This window comes from Cottoperca gobio, chromosome 5 (assembly GCF_900634415.1).
Source record: "Cottoperca gobio chromosome 5, fCotGob3.1, whole genome shotgun sequence".
NCBI classification, from domain to species: Eukaryota; Metazoa; Chordata; class Actinopteri; order Perciformes; family Bovichtidae; genus Cottoperca; species Cottoperca gobio.
The window spans coordinates 7,692,557-7,718,072 of NC_041359.1; the positions used below are offsets into that span (position 1 = coordinate 7,692,557).

The 25,516-nt window shown below is 41.1% G+C and overlaps 1 protein-coding gene across 1 annotated transcript in view; it reads right to left on the bottom strand.

The window, feature by feature from the left end:
• Positions 1-18,209, bottom strand: part of dnah1 (dynein, axonemal, heavy chain 1) — a 35,088-nt gene extending 16,879 nt beyond the window's left edge. Inside the window, exons 1-44 of the mRNA XM_029431231.1 lie at positions 18,174-18,209; positions 17,359-17,535; positions 17,146-17,227; positions 16,810-16,960; positions 16,424-16,574; positions 16,178-16,310; positions 15,920-16,090; positions 15,572-15,827; positions 15,277-15,434; positions 14,946-15,157; positions 14,320-14,618; positions 13,510-13,660; positions 13,162-13,355; positions 12,822-13,047; positions 12,557-12,676; positions 12,374-12,456; positions 12,066-12,207; positions 11,417-11,572; positions 11,074-11,272; positions 10,725-10,978; positions 9,652-9,864; positions 9,281-9,445; positions 9,045-9,166; positions 8,578-8,683; positions 8,293-8,472; positions 8,040-8,180; positions 7,530-7,693; positions 7,281-7,394; positions 7,003-7,191; positions 6,798-6,903; positions 6,155-6,268; positions 5,916-6,065; positions 5,525-5,611; positions 5,220-5,406; positions 4,425-4,516; positions 4,160-4,314; positions 3,885-4,062; positions 3,369-3,563; positions 3,127-3,246; positions 2,537-2,695; positions 2,306-2,407; positions 2,066-2,206; positions 1,779-1,939; positions 1,518-1,675 (exon numbers count right to left, since the gene is read on the bottom strand). Of these exons, the coding sequence (XP_029287091.1) occupies positions 1,518-1,675; positions 1,779-1,939; positions 2,066-2,206; positions 2,306-2,407; positions 2,537-2,695; positions 3,127-3,246; positions 3,369-3,563; positions 3,885-4,062; positions 4,160-4,314; positions 4,425-4,516; positions 5,220-5,406; positions 5,525-5,611; positions 5,916-6,065; positions 6,155-6,268; positions 6,798-6,903; positions 7,003-7,191; positions 7,281-7,394; positions 7,530-7,693; positions 8,040-8,180; positions 8,293-8,472; positions 8,578-8,683; positions 9,045-9,166; positions 9,281-9,445; positions 9,652-9,864; positions 10,725-10,978; positions 11,074-11,272; positions 11,417-11,572; positions 12,066-12,207; positions 12,374-12,456; positions 12,557-12,676; positions 12,822-13,047; positions 13,162-13,355; positions 13,510-13,660; positions 14,320-14,618; positions 14,946-15,157; positions 15,277-15,434; positions 15,572-15,827; positions 15,920-16,090; positions 16,178-16,310; positions 16,424-16,574; positions 16,810-16,960; positions 17,146-17,227; positions 17,359-17,535; positions 18,174-18,209 (6,850 nt within the window). The remainder of the gene's footprint in view (positions 1-1,517; positions 1,676-1,778; positions 1,940-2,065; positions 2,207-2,305; positions 2,408-2,536; positions 2,696-3,126; positions 3,247-3,368; positions 3,564-3,884; positions 4,063-4,159; positions 4,315-4,424; positions 4,517-5,219; positions 5,407-5,524; positions 5,612-5,915; positions 6,066-6,154; positions 6,269-6,797; positions 6,904-7,002; positions 7,192-7,280; positions 7,395-7,529; positions 7,694-8,039; positions 8,181-8,292; positions 8,473-8,577; positions 8,684-9,044; positions 9,167-9,280; positions 9,446-9,651; positions 9,865-10,724; positions 10,979-11,073; positions 11,273-11,416; positions 11,573-12,065; positions 12,208-12,373; positions 12,457-12,556; positions 12,677-12,821; positions 13,048-13,161; positions 13,356-13,509; positions 13,661-14,319; positions 14,619-14,945; positions 15,158-15,276; positions 15,435-15,571; positions 15,828-15,919; positions 16,091-16,177; positions 16,311-16,423; positions 16,575-16,809; positions 16,961-17,145; positions 17,228-17,358; positions 17,536-18,173) is intronic.
• Between the last annotated feature and the right edge of the window lie 7,307 nt (positions 18,210-25,516).

The window sequence follows — 25,516 nt, forward strand, 5'->3', positions numbered from 1 at the left end:
AAGGACAGGACAACAATAGAGAAGCTCAATCCAACCAAACTTTTATATGGATGTCAGTTTTTTTTTTGCCACAACAAAGACCAAAATATGGCCTGCAACAGACTAGATAAGGCTTGTTTTAGCCCAGGTGATTATTGGAAAATGACTTTTGTTACTGAAGCAGTTGTTGATTACTACCAGCCAGTTAACAGAAGTGAGGACTAAGCAGACAAAATAAAACAGTTAATAAAATAGGTTTTTCAAAGATTCCAAATCACTGAAACCACAAGAGTTCCTTGAGCATACTGTGATAAATGAGCACAAAACATATGGGTCTAGTAGTATGCAAGAATAGCTGCGGAAAAACAGACAGATGTGTGCATATCTGGCTTACGCCTGACAGATAATTAATATTTTAGGCATGAAGAAACACTCTAAAGCAGGGGTATTCAACTAAAATTCTAAGAGGTCTAGTTAGAGAAAATTTCCGCGAGCAAAGGTCCGGAGCATCATAATGTCTAACTTGCGTTATGAATTAGTGAGATATATTGAAGTAGCCTAGTAGCTGTATCAACGTCTGTACGTCATCAACAACTGACTGTCAAATCTAATAAAGAAAGTACCATTTAAAAACATTTAGACAATATTTATTGTCACTTAACATTGAACTATACAGATGCACATGTCCAGGCTAGCACATCCTGGGTTAAACTGTTCTCTGTGGCTGATGATGCTCACAGGTGGCCTATTTGCCTTATTTTGTCACAAATCAAAATCATATTGGGCTCTGAGTGCTTATTTTCTGTGCCCTCAGTTCAGACTTGAGTGGGTATGTTTGGTCAAAAACGTTGTGCTTTGTCCTCATAGTGTCGTTTCACATCACCACTGTTAATGAGCACCACGGTCTCTGAGCATATGAGACGCTGGTGTTGTGCTCCAGTGGGAAGGATGAACATGAATGAGTCCATTCTGGGTTGAAGGTTCTGTTGACTTCTCTCTTCTTGGAGAGCGCCATGAGTAGTTATTCTTCTCTCCCTGTCTGCCGCTCACTCGTCTCTTCGTCAGTGTTTCTCTCCCTTTCTCCGTCTTCTCTCTCTGTATCGCTAACTCGTCTTTCCGTCTGTCACGCGCCTCTCGCCTCTCGCCTGTCTGTATTCAGAGTCGCAATGTTTGCCGGTTGGAATGCACACATTTGATTGGGTGAGTAGCATCACGTGGGATGTCTTAACTCGCATGTAATTGGTCTGTGAGTTTCCTGAGCCGCTAAACCAGTGCCGTAAAAACGAGAAAAGCTGCGCCGGTTAAAATAGAAGCGCCCCGTCAAAATTGAAAATCCCTTAATAATTTATTGATTATAGGTCCGGGTCCGGATAGGTCGGTGTCTGGGTCCGGACTCGGACCGCGGTCCACCTGTTAGTGACCTCTGCTCTAGAGCAATGTACTTTTAGTGCAATTGGACAATAAAGATTAAATATTGAATATCAAAAGCTTAAGGGAACAACAGGGTGGGAAAAGGTCTCCAGTATCCAGTATCTCACCTATCTGTTTCCTGTCATACCACCCTCCATGGTCCATCCACTGCCTCAGCAGTTCAATCGGAGGCTGAGCACCATAGGTCTCCAACATGGGCATGTTTAGGTCATCAATGAACAAGATGAAGTGCTTTCCTATTGGAGGTCCAAATACACCTTTCCGCCTGACACACAGACACACGCATTGAAATGGTGGCTCACAAATATATTGTTGTATCTTAAATAATGTGTTGTTAGAATGACAATGTATAGTAGAGCCGGCTATACCTTTTGTCTAGTTTACTGTCAATATAATCTTGAGTCTGGTTGGCTGAGGTGCGGGCAGAGAACATGAGGAAGTGTGTGATGAATTCAGCGGGCATGTTCTTCAGCAGCTTGTCCGACATGGTCAGGGTCTTTCCTGTGCCAGTTGGCCCAATACAGAGCACCTGGATCACACACACAGACAATATAAATCTAGTCTATTGGTAACTTTTCAAGGGAATGAAAGCATTTGAATGTAAAACATTTATTACTGGATTTGATTGAAGCTCAACGACAATCAAAGTACTCACAGGTTTCTTATTGGTCAAAAGCATATCCATGAGGAAAGATATCCTCATTGTGTCAGCAGTGGGAACTATGATGTCAGCATAATTTGTCTCTGGGGTGATTACAACACTCTTTGCATGTTTCATCCAGCTAACCCACTGGACCTAGAGAACAGGCAAAAAGATGATTGAGTGAAAATCAAAAATTCATCTGATGTTATCGGTTGCATTAAAAATCTGTATGATTATGCATAATCTGTTTACTTTTCTTTCCTCATCTTCATCATCATTCTGAAACATGCTAATCCCTGCATCATCAAGCCTGTAGTCGTACACCAAGGCCTCTTCTGGAAAGCATAACTGAATCTGAAGGACAAATACATTTACATTTTTAATCAAAATATACCTCTGTCAAGAAATAATCCAGCTGTCAATACAAATCACATTATAACTATTTATGGTAATGAAATGCTAAAGCAGAGATGCTGATAGGACCTTTTCCTCTGCCATCTTCTTCTTGAGCCAGGTACTGAAGCGCTTACAGCTGGCTGCGTCTCCCGTGGCTCCTACACTCCACACCAGAGAGAAAAAGAACCAAGGCTCAATCAGCTCCTTCAGACGGTCCAATTTCTTTTGGGGCGGTTGCTTCATGTCCTACAAGACAATAAAAGGATTGGTGAGGTGATTGAAATCAACAAAATTCACAGATATACAAAAGCACAGCACAGGGTTTTTCAAGTTGAAATCAGTAACTTCCTGCACATTTATTTACACTCATGATGTTGTTGTTGGAATGCAGTGAAAATGCTGTTGACTAATTTGGTAGCATGATTGCAGATACGTTATTTACTGAAATGCAATAGGTGCAACCCAACAACCTCAATCAATGTTTTTCAGGAGCAGATAATCTTCTGTATTGTTTCACCACACTTCGCCATACAGACTATAATAATACATTAATTCAAATAACATTGTTGTTTTTAAGATAGCTCAAGACCTTATGTTTTAAAGTAGCTTGTACAGCTTCCATAAAGCACTGACTATTCACCATAAATAAATAAAAAGTGAAGAGAAGCTGCGCTCACCTTTGTAATGTTGAAGGGGTTGAAGAAGCAGTCCATAAGTTTAAGCAGACTACTGGTAAGGTTGCTGTCCAGAGATGTGATGACCTCCTTTACTGATGTACGGACAAATGTAACAGAGTCCTGGGTAAAAGCACAGAAAAATGTAAACAAAAGCAGCACATTGTTTAAGATGTCATAATCTACTATAATGAAAAGCTTTGAGACTTCCTGCCGGTGTCTCTCAGTTATATTTCCCCTCTCACCTGCAGGAACCTGGTAAACAGCAAGTCGAGCTGCTCTGTGAACGGTTCTAGGGCTTCAGGGACCCGCTTCAGCCAACACTCTGTAAAAGGGACAAGGCCCAGAACACTGGGCTCCAGATAGACCATACCGCAGCGAGAAACTGTGGCTGGAGATGCCACTGCCAAGTCTTGCACCTCAAACATCATGGTCATCACCTGCAAGAGGAAAACACGAAACATCTGAGTGCACATGGCAAGTGAGATCCGCTTTCTAAGTTTGATCTAAATAGTTTTCTCTCCAGTGTGTATGACTTAAGAACATGTGAAAAAGGTTTTGGCATGATCATTTTTCTTGGCAGTGTGGCAACAGATGTTTTCATATTTTCTTCCAGGTGATTTTTAAATTCTTCAACCACTCTAAACATTGACATATATTGTGTGTTAGCAAGTTATAAAACATAAGACAGTTGTGTCTTCCGTATGGGACGTAACAAAAACACAGGGACAAAAAGTAAGGCTGTGAAAACTTCACCGTACATCAGTGAGCTTGATGATTTCCCCAGAGCTAAGGCACAGCTTTTTGTTGTCATCCAGCACAGTGTTCATGTTCTCAATCCACACAGCATCCACTGGCCCATCAAACATGTACCACTTCTTCTCAGTGTCCATGGATGATGCCCCTCCACGGATAACAGATGAAAGGATACCATCTGTCCTATAGGGGTGGAGAAAAAAGTGTGTGTGTGTGTGTAGTATAAGTCTGACTTTTTTTGTTTAGTTCTGTAGTTTATGAGGAACAATGCATCACCTACCACTCGTGTGTGAGCAAGTCATACTCCCCGTAGAGCTGTCCCATGGTGATAGACTTGGGGTTGAGGACATATATCTGAACCGAGTCGTACACACCACCGCTCACAGAGGGCTGGCCCTTCAGAGCTGTTATTGCCGCACCTAGTATCTCATAACACTAACGCATGTAATAGTATTACTTAAAAACAAGACTCACAAAAATCATTGTCAACTTTGGAGAGCTGTGAATAAAACTGTAAATAATATCGTGACAAGTAAAAGACTCACCTTGGTTTTACCTGATCCAGAGGGTCCTACCAACATCAGGCCATGTCTCACCACAGTGGTCTCATACAGCTGAATACACTTACAAATATACCCTGCAATCACCACAATAATGTCATCTAATCATCCCAAAATAAAAGGTACCAACAATGGCATGTTAGGGCCATTGTTGGTGAACAAAAAGAAAGAAAAGAAAACGTAGCCGGGAGAGGGGCGGGGGGTAATATTCCATGAACAATTTGAGTTTTGCAAGATTAAAATAACTCAAATATTTAAATATTCTATGAGATTATAAAATGACTAATTTATTCTGTGTCAAGGAACCACATCGCTTCACTCTGCCAGGTTGGATCACCCTCAGATGACGTCGATTGCCTTGTATTATGTCTGCAGTGGATGACATAATCAAATTATACTTTGCAATCCAATTTAGCAAAAAGGAAATAATCGTGATTTAGCCCAGAATCAGCATATTATCATCATCATCAGATGAGAGGACACTGCCATGTTCCATACTCTCGCACCTCCTCACTAACATGTGTGTGTGGCATTCCCTGTTTACCGGCGGTGACCACTGTGAATTTAATCTCAAAACATGTCTGCGTTGTTCCCAGCTAATTTATGACTTTATAATGTCAACTTTTTTTAATGTTAATGTTCTCGCAAATGTACAACTTTAATTTCCAAAATAGTTTTTTATAGGAATACTAACCCCCTCCGTGGCTCCATATTTATTTATTTATGTTACCTACAATGGCTCTTTGAAAACATATTTTCTGTACTTCCATCAACACTAACCATCCACATCTTTGAGGTTCTTCTTGGTGCAGATATTACGCATGGACTCTTCCAGTGTGCCATAGTTGATTGGCTCCTGCTTTGTTTTTGGAAAAAGATCGGACACAATACCGTTGAAGAGCTTCAGGTCTTCCTGTAAAAACTTTGGTACATTGACATCTTGAATGGCTCGCAGACAGATCAACTCCTGGGAGAAGGAGAGTTTGCAGAAGATTAAGATATTAATTGGATACGTAGTATTTCAAAATTTGTATCATATTTTCTTTTACTTTATTTCCATCATGAACCAAAGAGACATTTCTAACCTCATTCATATCAGGATGTTCTCTCTTTAGGTTTCCAGCAGCGGAGATCACAGTCTTCACCGCTCTCATGCCAAAGTCATAATGATCCTTCACATCAACAAGAGTAAAAAGTCAGTTTATCTTCACATCTTTGCTATTCTTATAAACACACACAATATCTCCATTTGTGATACCTGTGTAACTATGTGTTGTATGGCAATAATTTAGTCTAATGCTGTCAAATTAATAAGATTTCAAAAGTATTGTCGCACACGAGTTTAACTTTCTTTTTCAACATCATTATCACATACGCCCACTTTCCTGGACAAATAGCGTATTTTCTTGGTAGATAGAAATGTATATGAAGATTAAACTGCTTCTACTTCTGATCTCCTCTGAATTCATACAATACCTGAGAGCTGAGCTGTTCAGAGGAGAGCTTGAAAGTGGTGGTGATCTTCTTGGAAAGGACTTTTGCATAACTGAAGCCAAATGAGTACAAGGAGATCTCAGCTATCATAGCATAGTCAGGTACCATCATGGCCACAGGACGAAACAGTGCCTGTAGAAGAAACGATCTCCTTTGCTGAACCCCATCTGCTTATCCTCAGTTTTATACAGTTCATTTCAAATTAAATTATCATTTCAAACCTTGAGATTGTCAGGCAGTTCAGTGCGTCCAGCGTAACCAGGATTCATAGTGATGAATACAGCGCAAGAAGGGACAAGAGGGATCTCTGTCCCTTCAAATACAAACCGCTCGGCCTAAAAGCACAACATACACACAATTATCTCAGAGATACATACGACTGCCTCTTTAAGGGTAGAATGCAGTGTTGGTCAAAAATAATGAAATGTCTTATTCCTATAAAAAAAAAAAACTATATATATATATATAGAGTATATTTTGCAACTTCATAATAAAAAAATATGCAGTTAAAAGTAAACTTTGAGTCCAGATTTTACTTGCAGTAAGATTGGCCACAAATGTATTGACGTAACTAAATTTAAATTTATTAAAATTTAGTTAAAAATTTAAAATACATTTATTTTAACTTTCTATATTGGTAAGTACTGGTGTATTCTCTGCAGAAAACCTTGCATATTAAGCATTAGCAATTAGCAATACACAATATTGAACTGTTTACTAATATCACAGATAACTTACTTACACATATTCATACAAAATGGAAATACTCACTGTACTTATGCACAGTACTTGTACAACTCAAGTACTCTGTGGATAAGTACAGTGTGTACCAGCATGTGCATTTTTTGTGAATCAGCTTCTCACCCTTTGCTGTTGAGCCTTTTGTATAGTGGTGATCTGTTGCGCCACCACAGACAGCACTTCCACATCAATACGATTAAACTCATCAAAGCATGCCCAGGCACCAGAGCTGCAAAAAGGAAGACAGACAAGTATGCAATCATAAATGTGATTGATGGAAGATTTGTTTCTCAAACACTAAGTATTTCTATTAGTAACTGCCTCTCACCTGGCCAGTCCTTTGAGAAACTTGCCCATAGCAATGAAGTCCAGCTGATCAGAGCAGTTGAAAACAACTGTCTGGATAGCCAGCGCCTTTCCAAGATCTTTAGTGGTTTCTGTCTTTCCTGTCCCTGCTGGACCTGCAGGAGCGCCTCCAAACTTCAGGTGTAGAGCTCCTGTTAGGGTCAGGTAGCATCTGAAAGAGGCGGGAGGTGGTGTATTCAAAAGAAAATATGGCATTCAGGAAAAAAAAACTGAGTAGACAACATTAGACTTAACACATACCTGTCAGTGAGCGGGGTGATGACCAGACGTCCGGAGTTACCAAGGTACTCATACCCGTACAAAAACTCTGCATTCACTGCGCGGATGTACAAGTCATCTTTTGCCCAGTAATATCTACAAAAAGTATCAGATCATTATCAAACTCATTCTGCAGCCACAGTATTGCAGAATGATAGTATACAGTGGATTGCAACGTCAGGAGTGACAGAACTTAAGAGTAAAAACAGAACAAGAAAACAAACAGATAACCTGAGCTGGCTGATCCACTCAAAGTCATTGACGCTTGAGACCTCCAGCTCCACCAGTTTGGCCGCAACCTCCTTAGCGTGGACCTCAATGACGATAAGGGCCGACAGCACAGCTCGCTGCATATTAGACAGACGTCCCCTCACCAGCTGCACCAGGTCACTCAGCTTTAGAAACAAAGGGGAGAATCTTAAGAATGTTCGCATACTGCACTGAATTAGTGACTATATTTGGGACAGGAAATACTTTGGACATTTTTAGATTTCTACATTCAACATTTACAAATATTAAAACTAAATATTTATTTTGAATACTGAGTGTAGCTACTAGAAAAGCAACTACAAAGGAGTTACTTAAGCCAGACACCCCATCTATGGAGGACTGGTATGATTGGTTTACAATTACTTCATTCAAAATCTAAAAAAGATGCATAATTTGAAGATGATTGTATGGACTGCTGCTGTAATGTGATCCCAAATAAATATATTGGCCAATCTAATACCAAGTCCACACCTGTGTCTGTAGTTGGGGATAAAGGCGGTTGGCCAAGTCTCCCTGCTCCAAGGCCTCAGACACCTCAGCAGTCCAGAACACCTGACAGCCAGCTATCACCACTTGACCAGGCCACGATAACACCCACTCTGCACGAGGTTGCTGAAGGGTCAAGAAAACACACACTGATGATACAAAAACTTAAATTTAAATATGCCTTGAAATTTAAAAACACATTAAAAACAACATCAAAGTGAGAATCACGTTGTCAGACCTCAGGGTAGACTTTGAGTGAGCGGTTAATGTTATCACTCAATGTGGCCTTCATAGATTTCTCGACTTCTCTGAGCCAATTCTCAACATTTCCAGTCGGCCACACCGGCAGGGCCAGCTTCACCTCCTCCCCTTCTCCAGAGTACATATGTGTGATCTGTAGATCTGACTGGAATTGAAGCTGAGAGAATAAACAGAAGTTTCAGTCATATGTTGTACACATTTTATATTTTCAGTGATATATGAGCAGAGTAGTTGTAAAAAAAAAACATCAGCCAGAACAAACCTGTGCAATGTTCTCAAAGCATTTGCGCAAGTGGGGTTGAACAGCAGTAGGATCTCTGGTCTGGGACAGAATCTCCAGGAGTTCATCATCTGACAGGAAGTAAAACCTACAAAGAAATATTTACTGTACAGTACATTGTACTACATGTAAGCCTGCGCAACCAACAGTCATCATGTAGCATGGAAACTCATTGCTTGGCCACAAATAGTCCATTGTTGATTCAAGTAGCCTTTACATTTTAAAGTTATTTGCTTGTTTTCCTTTGCGTATTACAGCAACCCCCATTTATAAAAGCCAAAACAAGTTTCTTTAGACACGCACTATTAGTGAAGTTGTGGTATCATATGAAAAAGTCACATTAATGCGTACCTTCTCAAGGGAATGGTATGTGGAACCATATCATAAATGATGTTAATCATCAGAAATTGAAGCCAGGGGAATTTCAGGACACTTTCAGCTAGGCTTACCTGGGGAATGAGCCTCGTTTTGTCTCCAAGTATTCACTGAGACCTTTCTGCACCTGTTCCAACAGTATGTTGCACTTTTTCAGTTTTTCTAGTAGACGAGCATCTGGACACAGCTCAATCACCTGGAGAGAAACGCAGAAACACATATTGACACTTTACAACAAACAAGTGGGAATCATATTCCTCTAGCTCGACATTCATCTCTCTTTGTCCTTTAATATAAAGTGTTTTAAAACCTTTCGATTATGAAATGCAGTTTTCATGACTGCCCTCCACGTTTGATCCATTTGCTGGTATCTTTTTCCTTCCACAGGCAGCTGCTGGTTGATATCATCAGAGCTGAAGATGGGCTCCAAGTAGAGCCAAGAGCGCTGGCATGTCAGCCACTCCTCTAGCACATCCTGCAAGCACCAGAAGAGGGCAGTAGCATAACATAAGACACTGCATGACTGATACAAGACACAAGCCCATAAGTGTGTGGTATATATTTGCATAATACTGCCATACAGTACAAGGGATTTGTGTGTGTGTGTGTGTGTGTGTGTGTGTGTGTGTGTGTGTGTGTGTGTGTGTGTGTGTGTGTGTGTGTGTGTGTGTGTGTGTGTACTTGAGTCATTCTGATCTTGCTGTCCCAGGCGTTGATACGGCCTTCAAAGGATTTTTTGAAGGGAGAGAAGGACATGCTCTGCGTCATGACAATGTGATCATCCAGCAATTGTGACACTTCATCTGGGCTCTTCAAGATGTAGGTGCCTGTATCTTTGTAGGGCAGCACGTCAAAGAATACTGTCGACCACTCATTTTCCATCTTTTCCAGGGCCTGAGGTGTGGAAAAAAAGTAGCAGCCACCAATTTTAATGCAGATATTGTACGTATTGTTAAACACATATTGTTGTCGCTTAGCCTCTGTGTCACCACCATCTCTCCAGTGCTCCTATTGTAAAAATTGCATTTATAATAATATATATATATTGTTTAAATAAATGTCTGTTAAATCACTGTCTGTCAATCTAAATTACATTACAGGTAATTTAGCAGACGCTCTTATCCAGAGCAACTCACAGTGAACTAACTACAGGGACAGTCTCCCTGGAGCAACTCGGGGTTAAGTGCCTTGCTCGGGGGCACAATGGAGGCAGCGCTGGTATTAAACTTACAACCATCTGGTGTTGTGTTTGGATGCCGTATTACTAGACCACTAGGCCATCACCACCCTGGTGGCACAATGAGGACTGAGCCTATGGCCCACTAATGACATCTATATTGACAGTGTTATGAACTGGACGACATTTCTGGAAAAAGAACCTGTATTGAGTTACTGCTAATGCAAACCACACATTCCTGCTGCTGCAGCTTTACATTAAAAGCATTTAACTGGCAAAACACGAGTTGACTTCTATCATGAAGTAGTCACAGGAAATGGATATGTGTTGGTCACTGAGCCTGACACTGGCTGCTATCGTTCATTATACCGCAGTTGCTGTTGCCATCAGTAAACAGTGTGTCGCCAAATCAACAAGGACTGACATATTAAGGATTTCATTTAAATGTTGTTCATGCAGAGAATAAAACTAATTCTGTCCAAACTTTGCAGTTCCATCGTGACATTGCGTTTATTCCACATCCTATACAAACACAACTTAACACTTCATAAAACACTGTATTCCCGTTCAAAGGTACCTGTTCAATGGTGTACTCTTTCCCAGCCACCTCGCCCACATGAGCTATGTCCTCCACGTGGTTCTGTAGGCCAAGCTCCAGGCAGCGAGAGAAGGTCAGGTTGGCTTTGGGCTTGACTTTCATCTCAATGCGTTCTGAAAGCATCTCCCAGTGGCGGTTCCTCATCCCCGGGTTCCTCAGGCCCTGAATCAGAGGAACGTAAGGCTGGAAGTCCTCGATCTTGCTGCGGATTACAGTCGCCACCAACTGGCAGTCTGGCAGCAGGGCCAAGAAAAGAAAACGTCAGACATAACAACAACAATCACATTTCACTTTGTTAAGTCTGAACTGTGATAGATTTGTCACTGACCAGGAATTTCCTTGAACTGTTTAAAACATTTGTGCATGGTCTTGTGGGCATCTGTAACATTGCGCTCAAGCTGCTCAGGATCTATTGAAGACAGCGGGTCATTGAGCCAGCTCTCATGCCAACGTAGCCAATCAGAGGTGGTGGTCCATAGGTCTTTAAAAGGCTGGAGGTCCTTTACCAGCTTCTGCAGATAGTCATACTGAAATAGACATTTATATTTCATTGTCGGAAAAAGCATGACAAATATTATAGTATATACGTGTATATATATATATATAGTATATTCTTTCCCAGTGTGTTTAACAGTAAGAGTATTCTGGCATCTTTTTTTTCTATCACTTACATTAGTGACGGGAATACCAAACAGACGTTCTCTGGTGTTGTAGGTTTGAGCCAGTGTCTGAAACTCCTTCAGTTGCTTGCTTGTACGCTTCACCTCATTGGCCACCTCATGGGCATGATCAATGTCTGCATGACCCCCAAACCCAGCAACCAGTTTCTATAAACACAGTTGTGGTGATTTAGAACAAAATAATATCAATTTACTTTGATGAACCTAAAACATAATACATTAAGGTCTGTCTCGTGTGTAAAGCTTAGGTAATGGGCTAATAGACTTGAATCACAGTATGTCATCTCTAAGGGTTTCACAGGCCCACAAGCTTGCAAAGAAACACAAATAATGTCTGTGCTCAACTGGTGCGAGGGGCTGAGGACTGCATTTTCAAATTGTTTTTTCAAGAACTTTTTTTTTCTTTTTTTTTCCAGAAAACGACCTCCCCTGGGGTTACCATTTGAAGTACAATATGCTGAAAGGCTATTTTGGAATTGTTGCCCTAGGACGCCATAAAAATAAACTGCCTTCCCCAGCTTTAAGGGAGGACAACTCACAAGAAGACCTCAGAAAATTTCATTTTTACTTTCAGGCGCATTTAAAAGAGGCCGCTTGTTCAGTATCTTGTGATCAAAAAAACCTAGTTGGCTCAGCTGACCTGTAGAGATTCTAGGTTCTTCTCAAAGTTGTTCTGGTCGACCAGGTGGATCTTATGGAAGCGTTGCTCATCCTCCAAATGCAGGACGGCTGCTGCTTCTATCTGGCTGGTTATCCTTTGAGGCCACCCAATAGCTGTCCATCTGCAGAGATAAGTAACTATAGCAACCACTATAATAACTCCTCAGTTTCCTCTATTCACTCTAACCATTATGAACCCATCAGATCACTCTTAATCCCACATGAGAACATACACATTTACAAATTCGATTAGGTTTTCAATCATTAGCATAATGATTTTACACTTACTTTTTATTAGCATCCTCATCTGAAAGACAGTAGAGAAGCTCTTCTAATACCTCATAGTCTGACAGGGTCTTGCCAATAAGTTCCTGTTTTGGACAGATTGAAAGGAAAATCAGATTTATTGACAAAGTAACCCTTCATATGACATATCACATAAATAGTCAGTCCATGAATGTGCATGTGCACCTTGTAACTCTTGAGCTGTTCTGGGATTTGCTTTATCCAGTCCCTCTTTTCAATCAGTTCTTCAATGCTGTTTGGCTTCTGACGGAGCTTTCTACTCATTGTGATGCACTCTTCACAGGCCTACATACATACAAGATAAAAACTTGTAAGGTAGGAAAATACCACTTTTAAACCTAAATGTAACAAATGATAATAACACTTGCATACATAACACCCATACAGTATATACTGTAAGTGTTCTCTTGCCTCGTAAGTAATGACTTACATCATCAACCTGCTTGCGTAGCTTCCGAACAAGGTGGTCCAACATTGCTTTGGCCAAAGCCATTCTTTTGTTCAAGAGACACTTACGTACAGCCTCTACACGTACAATAAATGGACCAATGACAATGGAGGATGGCAGTGACTGCTCGAGCCTTTCCTTGTCTTTGAAATGTTGTTCCACCTCTTTCTTTACTTCTTGGGATGTCTGTTCTGCATGCGTATGAGATCTGGCAGAGAAGATTTAAATGACGCCATTTAATGAGGAAAGCAGGCTGAATGGACCATCAATGAGCCTTTACCTTGTGGGAGAACTTGCATACATATGTTTTAAACAGACTTACTTGAGAAGGGTTTCTATGTCCGAGTTGTGTAACTCTAAGTGTTTCTCATATTCAGCAGCATAAGCCCTGAGGGGTATGGCTGCTTGTATCAGAGCATTGCAGACCTTCTCTCTCAGCTCAGATACTTCTGGTTCCCAAGGGTTCACTGACTCCAGCAGCGGTTCGCCACCGATGAACAACTTCTGCATCACAAACTGGCATGGACGAGTGAGGAACCGTTTCATTGTCTCTTAGTATACTTGTCACTATCATCATCCATAGATAAAGGAAACTATCATGAACAAGTTTTACAATGCATTTCCATTTTCAATTTAATGCTCTTTGACATGAATACAAATGTGATGTTACCTTATCAGGTTGTGGCACGTTGTATGTGGCCAGAATGGCCTTATCAAACAGGCTAACGATGGATGTCTTAAAGTTCTCCGGTGGAGTGCTGTAATGAACCCCGGTCTGATCCAGAACCAAGTCCACCAGGAAGAGAGGGTTCTTTTTTGGCCTAGTTATAGAGAATGGAGTAATGTTACCAACACAATACTAAATATTTAGCACAGTTAGAGGTTATGTTACACTCACTATCAAACACTCCTTAAAGGGACAGTTCACCCCAAAATCAAATGAGATGTCTGCTTTCTCTCCAATATAATGGAACTAGATGGCACTCGACTTGTGGCGCTCAAAGCACCAAAAGAAAATAAATATGAAAAACTCAACAGCAATGTCTATTTCCAGAAAGTCATGACCTGGTTACTTGTGAGCAGTTTGGAACCATATTTCTTTCTACTGAACAACACCCGCCAACAGTATTACCGTGCAGAAGGAAGCGTGCATCTAGTCATGGACAAGAGGCTCACGCTCACTTGTTGGCGGGTGTAGTTTGCTACATTTTTGTTTTAAGCCGAGTGCCATCTAGTTTCTAATATTCAGCAACTCACACTAAAACATTTAAATTGAAAAAAACACTACAGGTAATAGAAAATATATGTATTTTTGATTTTGGGGGGAACTTTCTCACTGAACTGAGTATATAATGTATAACTCATTCAAAGATATAGGGAAAGCATAAGAAAACAAGGATGCATATGAGAATAGAAGTGTGTGAAGATGTTTATATACATTTGAAAGTGTGCCCGTGTGTGCAAGTGCACGATGTCCTACTTGTAGGGGCTTATGATGAGGTTGTCGCCCCAGGCCAGGTCCTGAGGACATGTCAGCACACTGTGGCAAGCGTTTAGCAGCAGCTGAGTCAGGCTGAGCAGCGAATCCTGCACAAGGAAGCGCAGGGAGTCCTGCAGATTGAGGCGCACCACGGCCATCAATCTGTACAGCTTGGAATTCTTATACATCTCCCAGCAGGACTCGTTTAATTTGTACGAGCCCTTGCCAATATTCCCCAGGTTGGAACGGATGCTGTTGCTCACCGTGACTATCCATGCTTCCCTAAGAAACAAGCTTATCTGGAGGAGGAGGAAAATATTTGATTCTTCTTTATTCATGTGAAATTCAGATGTCTTCTTCATCTGCAAGGTTTCTCTTTTTGTTAATTCCCAGTTAACATCAGCAACAAAAATGTATCCATTGTTAAATTTGAATGAATGGGATTAGTTCAACCCTTTATTTTATGACTGATGAACAATTTATTCAGCATGAGTACTGGTTAAATGTGGGTGCTACATCTGCAATGATTACCAGATGATCAAACACTGCATTCAAATTATTATTATTTTTAAATGAAGTTACTTTGAAGTCATAGAGCAGTATTGGTATTGAAAATGCTACAATACCTGAGCATGTATTTGAGACTGGATGACTTCAAACTCGTCCAGTCGCAGGGGTTTGATCGAGGCAACATTGAACAGCCTCATCGTTGCTACTTTGTTGCACTCAGACCACATTTCCGATAATACACAGATCACCTCTGGCTTTGTTAGCAGGGAATGGAAGATAAACGCAGATTGGTTCTTCTTATAGACAAAGTGAGGAACTGGAATGCACCCTGTACATAGATAAAACAAAAAAGTGTTTATATCATGGTGGTGAATGCCAAATATTTTACATTTCTTATATCTTGACCCCATTGACTAAAACAAATGTATACAAGGCTAAGTGTCTTACCTTTTTGCGGTACATACTCGGGATCCTTCTGTGGTAGGGTGATGTGAGAAAACTCCTCCGGGTTGCTCATCACTACTTTGTCAAAGCTCATGCGGTTCATAGTGCGCTCATATTCCAGTTTGACCTCCTTCTCCAGATCTCCTATACACTTCTCCAGACTGCACACAAAATATTCTCTTTATTCACCCAATTAGTTAGTTAAAGGTTTAACTCAGAGGGATGTATTATAAAACATATATACTTCATCATACTGAACAAGGGGATGATGCAGTAATATGACACTGACATTACTCACATTGTCAGCCTGAGCCCAGGGGCTGAAAGGGTGCGTCTTTTGATACGCTGGAGACTGTGGGTATCAAGAGATGGTGTTCCTGTCCAGCTGGGCATGCAATCCACAGACAAGTGGTAGAGAAGCAGAGCTTCTGTGTTCTCTCGCCAGCGGAGGGCAAACTTTATTCGTTTGACAAAGACACGTGGGTCCTCAGCACTGAATACCAACCTGATCCTCGGTACCCAGAACTTAGTGCCTGCTAGCATCACGTTTACTCCTATGAAAAAGAGGGAGATGGAAGGTGGTCAACAAGAAAAACAAATATAAGACGTTACTGTGTCATTATAGTGCAAATACATATAAACCAACCGGGAGATGTGCTCTTTTTGAGTTCTTTATTTAAAATAGGACTTCCTTCTTTATCCGTCAGTTTTCTCTTTTGTTGAACTTTCTGTACCATGTACTGGCATTTCTCCTTACTATAGTCAAGAACCCCAACCACATGCCATCTGTACTCCAGGGAGGAGCTTTGTGGGTCATCTTCAAAAGAGAGAGAAGAGTAATCATCAAAGAACAGAAAATATTGTCTATGTCTGTTTACACAGTATATTTCAGAGGACATTTTACCAGAAGGAACCTCGTCATCTGTAGGCAGCAGCGCTTTTGCAGAAATGGGTTTGTGATCAGGTGATCTTTCAGCATTGCGAAGGCCGAGCCAGTCTTCTGGAGTCCGGCAGTCATATTCCTCATTGTCAAATACCTAAAGGAGAAACACAGGAAAGATGAGTTTGGGGTGGTGCTCCAAAATATGGGATGTAATGGTAATTGGCTACCCAAATGGCAAAGAAAAGATTGCAGCAGTAACAGGCTTACCTCCAGGGGTAGGTAAGGTGATACAGGACTGTCTGTTGTAGTCACATGCTCATCACTACTGCTAAGATGTCTTGGCATTAGGAGATTGAAATGCATGCCTTTTTCTGCCAGGAGCTGTTCAATGTCTAACTTCAAATATTCCCTTCGACGTCTATAAGACAACAATGCAAAACAGTATAAATAATTCTTAGGCAGTTAAAATAACCCAATGTATAGACCCTACTAAAACAGCAAATGCACAATAAAAGAAAATCACTGAATATGAATTGTATGATAGAAGCTCAGTGTCTTATCCACTCGCCAGTGAATCTGGCCTGACAGTATGTACAATATAGGAAATGTAGTGTCCTCTTCTGTCATACATAGTGCAAACAAACACTGCATACCTCTCTATCTCCAACTTGCGAGGGATCTGGCCAGGAACAGTTTGGTAGGATATCTGGACCTTGGGTAAAGTATGTGATTGCTGTGAGGTAGGTCCATGGTTATCCTTTTCAACAAGTTTGCACTGGTGAGATGGAGTCTTGAAGGTTGTAACTAAGAAAAAAACAGTGCAGAAGGACACAGATTTTACACACAGCATATACAATGTTGTATTTGTATTTTATTTTGTTGTATAAGTATAATATGCTCCTCTTATAAATACACAGTTGGCGTGAAATAAATAATGACTGAAAATGCCTACATCGTGTCTAAAAATGTCATATCATACAAAATCTCACCTCTTGTTTTGTTAAGATCACTGAATTTAAAGATGGATTTGCCCTGTGACTTCTGCTGGATCTCAGGTCCCGCTGTACAAGACTAATCAATAAACATTTAGTCTTGATTTTGGTCAGAGCTCAACACAAGATCCTTGCTTTGCATGGGCTTCATAATGCAATGTCTGTCAGAATTTGAAGAGTCAAATGCATAAGCAGCGTATGTGCTTTTACCTGGGACTTGAATGTAGTGATGATATCTGAGTAGATGCCCCTCTGTTCATTCACAGAGCATGTTCTGATAGGAGGGAGTCTGCGCCAGTGATGTAGAGCTGGAGGCTTGGGCTCTGGAGGTTTGCTGGGGGGATGAGGCACCAGTACACCGAAACCAGGCAAATATTTCCTTTCCATCTAGAATGTGAAGTCTGGATTTAATTTAGCTGCTTCTAAAATAACCTGTAATATATAAAGTTAGAATATTTTTTTTAGCTACATACAATAATTGGATTAAAACTGCAACGTTAAATAACCCTTCTGCGCAAGGAGCACCCAACGTAACTTAAGTTCATTTACGTTAGCTGACGTTATATATTTTGAATAGGATAATGGGAAAATAAAAACATTCTGAGCTCACTTTAACAACAGGACAGTTTGTGTAACTTTGTCACCTGGTAAGTGTATGTTTTAACTGACCGCTGCTGCCAAGTAACAAGTGTTAGTGAACCAGCAACAGAAGTTAAAACCGTAAGCTAAATAGCGAACGCTAGCAAGTGTTAGCTGTTAGCGCTAACAACATTTAAAGCAACGTTCAGCTACGAGCGTTAGTCTGAGACAAATCACTTGTCTGAATGGGTAACATGAAACCAACAATTAACGTCACGTAACGTTTGTCAATTACATTTAGTGAACCACGGAAAACAAGAATTTTGACATACCTTGTTTTAAATGTAACTGCAAGCTCTAACACTCCTTTTCAGTATCCTGTGCATAGCTAAAATATTGTGGTGTTGAACTTTTGAAATCTCAGTTTCTAAGTAGAAGTTTCCTACAGGTATGTAAATGTTTGACACGGCAACGGTTGTCATGGAAACGTGTCGCTCAACCGACTGCAGAGAGAGCCAGAGCAAAACGAAGCTTTGTGACTGAAGGACACAACTTTTAATGTACCAGAAAAGAAAAGAAAGTCACAAGAAAGGGACTTTTCAGAGGGAAATATTGTAGGCCTTTGATTGCACTAAATTATTGGACAGCTGTTACTTTTCAGATCCAGAATTTAAATACGGTAATATACAATATATGCAATGTTATAGACGAAGCTCCCTAAAAATGTACTTAATAGTAGCCTACAACAGTATACCCATCAGTCCACCTAATCCTATAATAGGTAATAATATGCCTAAGTAATTTGTGTACAGGCTAGTACTTTTGATACCTTAAAAGGCTACATTTAGCTGGTAATACTTACATACCTAAATATTGTAACTGAGTGTTTGATATAGTATTGCTACTTTTGTCTAAGTAAAAGTTCTGAATACTTCTCACTGGTAAGGGAAGAAAAAAGGGAGTAAGTAAGAAAACTATGCGGGATGACAGGAGTGAACAACCTACTTCAGAGAGTGAAAAGATTAAAATTCCTGAGTTAATTGTGAGCCTGTCCCTGTAGAAACCTAACATTTTCTCTGTAGCAGTAGTATTTTTTATTTAATAAGACCATCTCCAAGTCCCAAAATCCTAGTTGTCCTCTAATCTATACATCTGAAAATATGCTGTATAACAGCGGTAGAAGACCTAAAACAAAGTCACAGCTCAAAACATTAAGCATACAAACTATTTTTGACATTATGTACATATATCTTAGACAGTTTGAGCCTCTGGGAGATAGCCAGTGCAGACATTTCACATGCCACTGTTCTCCACATGTAAGCAGCAGAACACTCACATCCCATGCTGTTCCTGGTGAAGATAGTGACGGTAATGGCAGTAATGATAAACTAATGGAATTTTGATTGGAATGCACACTTATTTCCAATATTTTCCTTTCACACTCATGACAGCTTGAATGTGTCCACAAGGGGGGGAAACCCCATTGACCCGCGCGATCCCCACACTCCTGGGTCATAAGGGCATCATAACCTCGTCTGTTTCCCATAGCAGATCACAGGCATCATGCACTGCGGCCCCTGCTCCTGCCCCTGGCCTCTTCAGTTGAAACCCATCAGAGCAGCCTGAGATTGGGTAGCCAAGCACAAATGAATAGTCTCATGTGTCTGAACCCTCACGTGTCACTTGCGAAGGGCATGCTGCCACGCAGATACGGATAAATTAAGGTCGAAAGAGGACCGGAGAGTCACTGAAGAGGTATAGTGTGGCCGGGATCATGAGGACAAAGAGAGTCAGAGGTGAGAGTCACTGTACTCAGCTCTGTGAGAAGGTCTTTTACAAAATGCTTTACAGTGGACACAAAAAAGTCAAATAAAGCGAGTTGATATTGATGCTATGGATACTTAAATGCTGTGCAGCAGTCCTTACTCAGGATAGGCCTGTTGAAATATAAGAGGCCTTCCGCGTAATTGGCTTCTTCTCAATGGAGCTCAGTCTTGAAGCAATGACCTCACCCAATGAGGAAGCCTAAACCAAATGAAAGACTTCCCCAAGGGTCTAAATAACCCACATCTAATAAAGACATTATCATATCAGAGTGGCCTCAGCACAAATCATCCTTACCGCAGCAATTTATTAATCATTAACACATGTCTAATGGTATTGATTAAATCAGTGAGGAGATCCGGGTCTAAGAGCTTCCAAAGAAAACCTCATGAGAACCACAAGTCTCTGATGATGTGGGGGTCCTCAAAACATGGTCGACTACCAATGTTTGGCTGGCAGTACTGTAGCCATCTCTGGTGCCAGGAGCCCACCATGGTGACGGGACTTGATTGGACAGATGTGGCCAACAGCTCCGGGTGAGTGGAACTGATTAAATCCTAACAAGCTTTGTTACAGCTTTGATCCACCCTGTACTTGTCTTTTTCTCAGTTCTTGTTCTAACAGTCCGGCAGCAGATATACGCTCATACGAAAGATCTGGCTCACCATCAACCGTTGAAGAACATCAATATTAGTCACTTACATAATCACCCAGATGTATAATCCATCCTCTCCTTGTCTTCATCCCAAAACATCATATTAATCATCCACTCCTCTCTCTCCACAGTATTGGGATGTTGTGTGAGGGTCATGGCTCTCAGCATGTGCCGCTATCTTTAGCTCCTCCTGAGGGCCAGATGTTGGCTGACGGGATCAAACACTGGCTATCCCCCTCTTACTGTCACATTGTTGTGCAGGCCAGGAAGGTTTAGCAGTTGCACACATTCCCACATACCTCCTGCAGAAACCCACAATCTGACCACAAATGCTGGCAACACCCTTAAGTTACAGTGTGATTTTATTTTTGCATTTGCACTCAGGAATTGAAACATACAAAGGCATGCTGTGGTTTTCCAGTAAAGGTTTGTTAAGCTTTCTTGAGAATAGTCTGGAATTTTGTTGAGTTATATCAAAAAAGAAAAATGTGAAAAACATGCAGGGATCATTTGCCAAAGAGCTATACATTCTTCCTTGTGACTTAAACATTTGCACTATGGTGCTATAGCAACCAATAAAACCCCTGGACACACTCTTAAGAATAATTTACACTTCATGACCTAATACTCTCCACTGCACCCCATTTTCAAAGCACTCTTTCTTTTAAAGGGCATCTGAGTGACAACACCACTGTGGTCAATGAATGTCCCTGGCGTCAGTTCATAGATGAAACACCATGAGGGCAGCAAATGTCACGTTAACATCACAGTGTTTTGAGGCAGTGTATTTTACAAGAGCAAAGCAGACACCAGCAATATGAGGCTGCCTCCATGCAGATTTGGTTTTTGACATTGCACTACTGTTGTTTTACGGTGACCCTTGCGCTTGGCTATACATTGAAGTTGCCGTCTTGGCTTGGATGACTCACAGGTGGACTCTTGGCATGCCAATAAAGACTTGTTTAATGAGCTGAGAAAGGGCCTCAAAAGGAGCAAAGTGGCCAGACATGAGAGACCGACTGGAACCCCACAACCCGTGGCCCAGGACCTCAAACAGCTGTATTTGATTTTTCCTCTCATTTGCTACATTTGTCAGTATGACTTTTAGGAGGGGAACCAAAGTCAGAAATACTCAACATAGTGGGAAAATCTCAGTGATGTAGTTAAATCTGTTTGTGTTTACTCAAGTTAGCATAAACATTATGTTTGTGGCTCCCTGCATCTAACTGATCATGAACTCCAATGAGTGCCCAGTATTTAACCCAGCCTCATCATGCTGACCTCTGACCCCCAGCACACTTCATGCTAGTTAGTTTTGTTCCAAACTACAGTGCCTTTGAGCCCATTGAAGTTCTTTGAGACAGTTAAAACTAATTGTTATGTAAGCCAAAACACTATGCTTTATCTAAGTGGGTGTGCGAATGAGAATAAGAAAGCAGTGGGTAGAATCTGTAACATGTGTGATGGGTTTTTGTGGTAGAAAATAAGTGTGTGTGCTGGCTTTCCAGTTTGTATATGTGGGTGGGCGATGGAAAGCTAATAGTCATCAAGAAATTGGGTCTGTGTTTGTGACAATGTGTTTATGTGAGCGTCTCAGTGACGCACAAAAGTCAATCTTGAGCTTGTTAGTTGATGACATCATTAACAGATATAAAGAAACCAGACAGGGCCACGACACTGGGCGGGGGGAGTGTATTTGTATTTGTGGGTGGGAGGTTAATTTGTTGTCCAATATTAAAAGGGAGTTTGAGCTATAAACAAGTCATCGCCGCTCAGCTGTAGCCTCCTCAAGCGAGCTGCTCTTTAATATTCCTGACATTCCTCCTTGTTAAGAATTAATAAAGTATAAATGGAAACAGTTCTGCGTAGTTTCCACTTACTCATACCCACAAATCTACACACGAGATCACAGATGCACACATTATTGGTTTGGCAAGCTGCCCGAGTGCTTCACCGAGGCCTTGATTTGTCATCTCGCCTCATCTGGCCTCTATCAGGAAAGTCTGACAGCTTAATCTGTGTCATTCATCCTCTCACATCAAAGAGGCAACATTCAATCTAAAGCTATAAAGCTAGCACGCTCACACACAAAGTAGATGTGCACATGCATATGTTAACAGACTTTTAACTGCCTTTTCTTGCATATTAAAAACCCCTCCATGACATGAGGATCATAGCAAACATTTGCAGTGAAGGTGGTTTCTTTGTAAGCTGTCCACACTGATTAACACACTCTCAGTGATAATAAAGCAAAGCAACAGACCAACTCTAGCTATCCTAAAGAAGTACAGTCCTCTTGAACTGTAGACCTTTTCAGTTGACTGAGCACCTTGACCTTTTAACTTCAAACTACTGACATAGGGGAACTGCTTCAGGGGAAAGTTAAGAAATTGTTGTATTATTTTTTTTTTAAAGTGTGAGATTCAAGATATCGGACATTGTAACAAAAAATACATAATAAATAAACAAAACATTAATAATATAAAAATAGTAATAAAATAGATAAAATATGAATAATAATAAGAACAAACTAAATGTAACAAAAACAAAGCAAGACAAAAACAGAACTAATGGCGACACCCACCCCCAAAATGCATCTTCATATAATACACTGGGGAATGTGTTATGATACAATAGAGTTATATAATTTCTGATTTTAAAGAGTGCAACTATCTAAGCTGTAATGTCTTGGATCTACAGTTTATATATACAGTATATCACACATCAGTACTGGTTACTTTACATTGTATAAACAAGTCTTTCTCCAAATTTCCAGCAGGGTAATTAACTCTGACCTCAGTGTTTAACTCAAGCACATCCTATTAACCATGGCACTTACTGGTGGCTCTTGTGGCCAGTGGATAACGTCATTTGAGCTCCTACTGTATAGTCTCCATAACAACGATGCCATAACAAATTGAGACATTTAAATTCGACTGGATCGTTCCAAATCCACACACATACTAACTGAATAGATGAACTATTCTGAGGAACAAATCGAGGCCTGGTCATGTTGGCATGTGAGGCCCAAAAACAGTAAAGTCATGTAAGGAATCAGCTTAATCCTCTTTATCCCTGGAGGAATATACAAGCAGATATGTAGAACACAAAGACAGAGAGAAGATGTGGAGGGAGAAGGAGATGGAGAAGTGACACCATGTGCTCCAACACACAAGCAGCCTGGACCAACATTGAGGATTATAATGACGGGAAGGGGGAGTCCCTGTTCGTCTGACCCCGGCTCTCTAACCCCAGGCCCCCATTAAGCCCTGTAAATGAGAGGAAGAAGAGCAATTAGAGAGGCAGTCACGGGGCAGGTAGGAGATCCCTGTGACCTTTCCTGGCTGGTATTTGACCTCTCACAGCTGGGGGCCATGATGAATATACATCCTGAACATTGACGGAATGTATTCGCTGAAAGGAACTGGAAGAAAAGAAAATGCTGCACTGAGAATGTAACACGCGTTGTTAACCGTGGTGTGGATTCTGTTGTTTATCCTCACAGTCTGATCAAGCACTTTATTGGATGTGCATTCCTATATCACAGAAATTACCCTTAATTACAATTCAGTCAATTAAGAATCCAATGTGTTTTGCATTTCAAGGCGAAATAAGCAACTAAACATAGTTTACTTGCACTTGAACCAGCTGCTCTTAAAATGTTTTATGGCTCTGCTGCAAATCTTGACCTCAAACCCTCAGTGACGTGAATTTTGGTGCATGCCTTTGCAGAAATCAGTCACATACAGTGTGAACTTCTTCCAGAACCAACCTGATTCTGTCAATGAAAGCAAAACCACAGCTGGACCACACAGATGATTTGATTCTATGTTTTACTCATTATCCCTTCAACTTAAACACACAAATGCACACAGGACCTCCCATCCTGGCTGCAACCTGTGCAAAGATGGGAATCTCATTTCCGTGCGTCCCATTGAGCCAGGACTGACTTCAAAATCCATAGCAGCCATAAACTATGTCTGTATGCTACTAACACAACCAGATAACAGCTAATCCCTCATGAATGGCATCACCCTAATCTCCCATAAAGCTATTCTTAGCAAATACTGCACCACTGGAGTGTGACGAAAGGAGAAACTGTGAGATGCCAGAAGATGGAGAGCCTCTGGGTTTTATTTTGTGGAGGCCTGCCAGACACTATAGCTGGTGTTAGAGGGGAAAACAAGGGGACAGAGAGATGAAAGGAGAGACCGGCGACAAATACAAATGTACAACAGATACAGATATGTGATATACGAGTTGAGAGACTGTGGAAAAGGGAAGAACAACTTTTAACAGGGTGATACATTTAAAATCAACACAGATGGACAAATGGCAGATTAATAAGGATTGATGCCTGAGACAAAATAATATGCGTAATCCACCGCTGGCTGCTCATAAACATCATATTGTGTTTTCTGTCAGTACAAACATCGGCCCACATGTCCTTCCATACTCCTTTTATGGGGGAAAGCAAGCAGGCAGGTCTGTAAACAATGTGCATCGCATTAAAGACATTTATGGAAACCAATCCAATTCTGTGCGTCCATTCCAATTTTCTGAGCTCTCTGTATTTGAAGTTGAGCCATAAAACTGAAGAGACATGGTGTTTATTCTTCAGGGTGCCAGGCTTACCATGGAACTGAGACGTCCTGACTTGTGTGGTTAAAAATAATTTAAAAAGGACTGTCATGTATCAGACCATGTGTTTATTGTCTGGTGCTGTAATGAAGAATGGCAGAGTAATCTATCCAGTCAGGCAGATAGATGGGAGAAAGGCCCCTTTCTTGTCCAAGTCATTTGCATGAAACTACAAGCTGTCAGATTCTTTTGGTGCCACAATCCGCCATCAAGCTGCAAATAACTGCACTGAGGACTATTTGTGTCTCCCTTCTCAGGTTTCTCCCTGCTAGACTTCAAAGAGACCTGTAACTTGGAATTACTGCAGCTGAAAAAAAGGAGGGCAGAAGCAGATAAACTAATTTCCTCGCCCCATTACGAGGCCCTGGTTAGTGGAGGGACCTGGTTTAGCTGGTATGCGCTGTGCGGCTGGTTCACATTAACTGCGTTGACGAGCTCGTGCAAGTCGCAAGTCTGTCCTCCCCTGCGCACGATCTTTTGCGGAATCCCAATAGATGAAAGTCGGCCAGAGAAGAGAAAAAATACACTTTCTCAATCTAGGGTTGGTTTAGTGTTGTTGCAGCACAGTGTGCGTGTGTATGTGTGTATGTGTGTGTGGGCGGGGAGGACCGTGAATAAATAGAGCGAACACTCCTCTACTGTGCGTAAACGCGTAGAGCGCTGGACCTG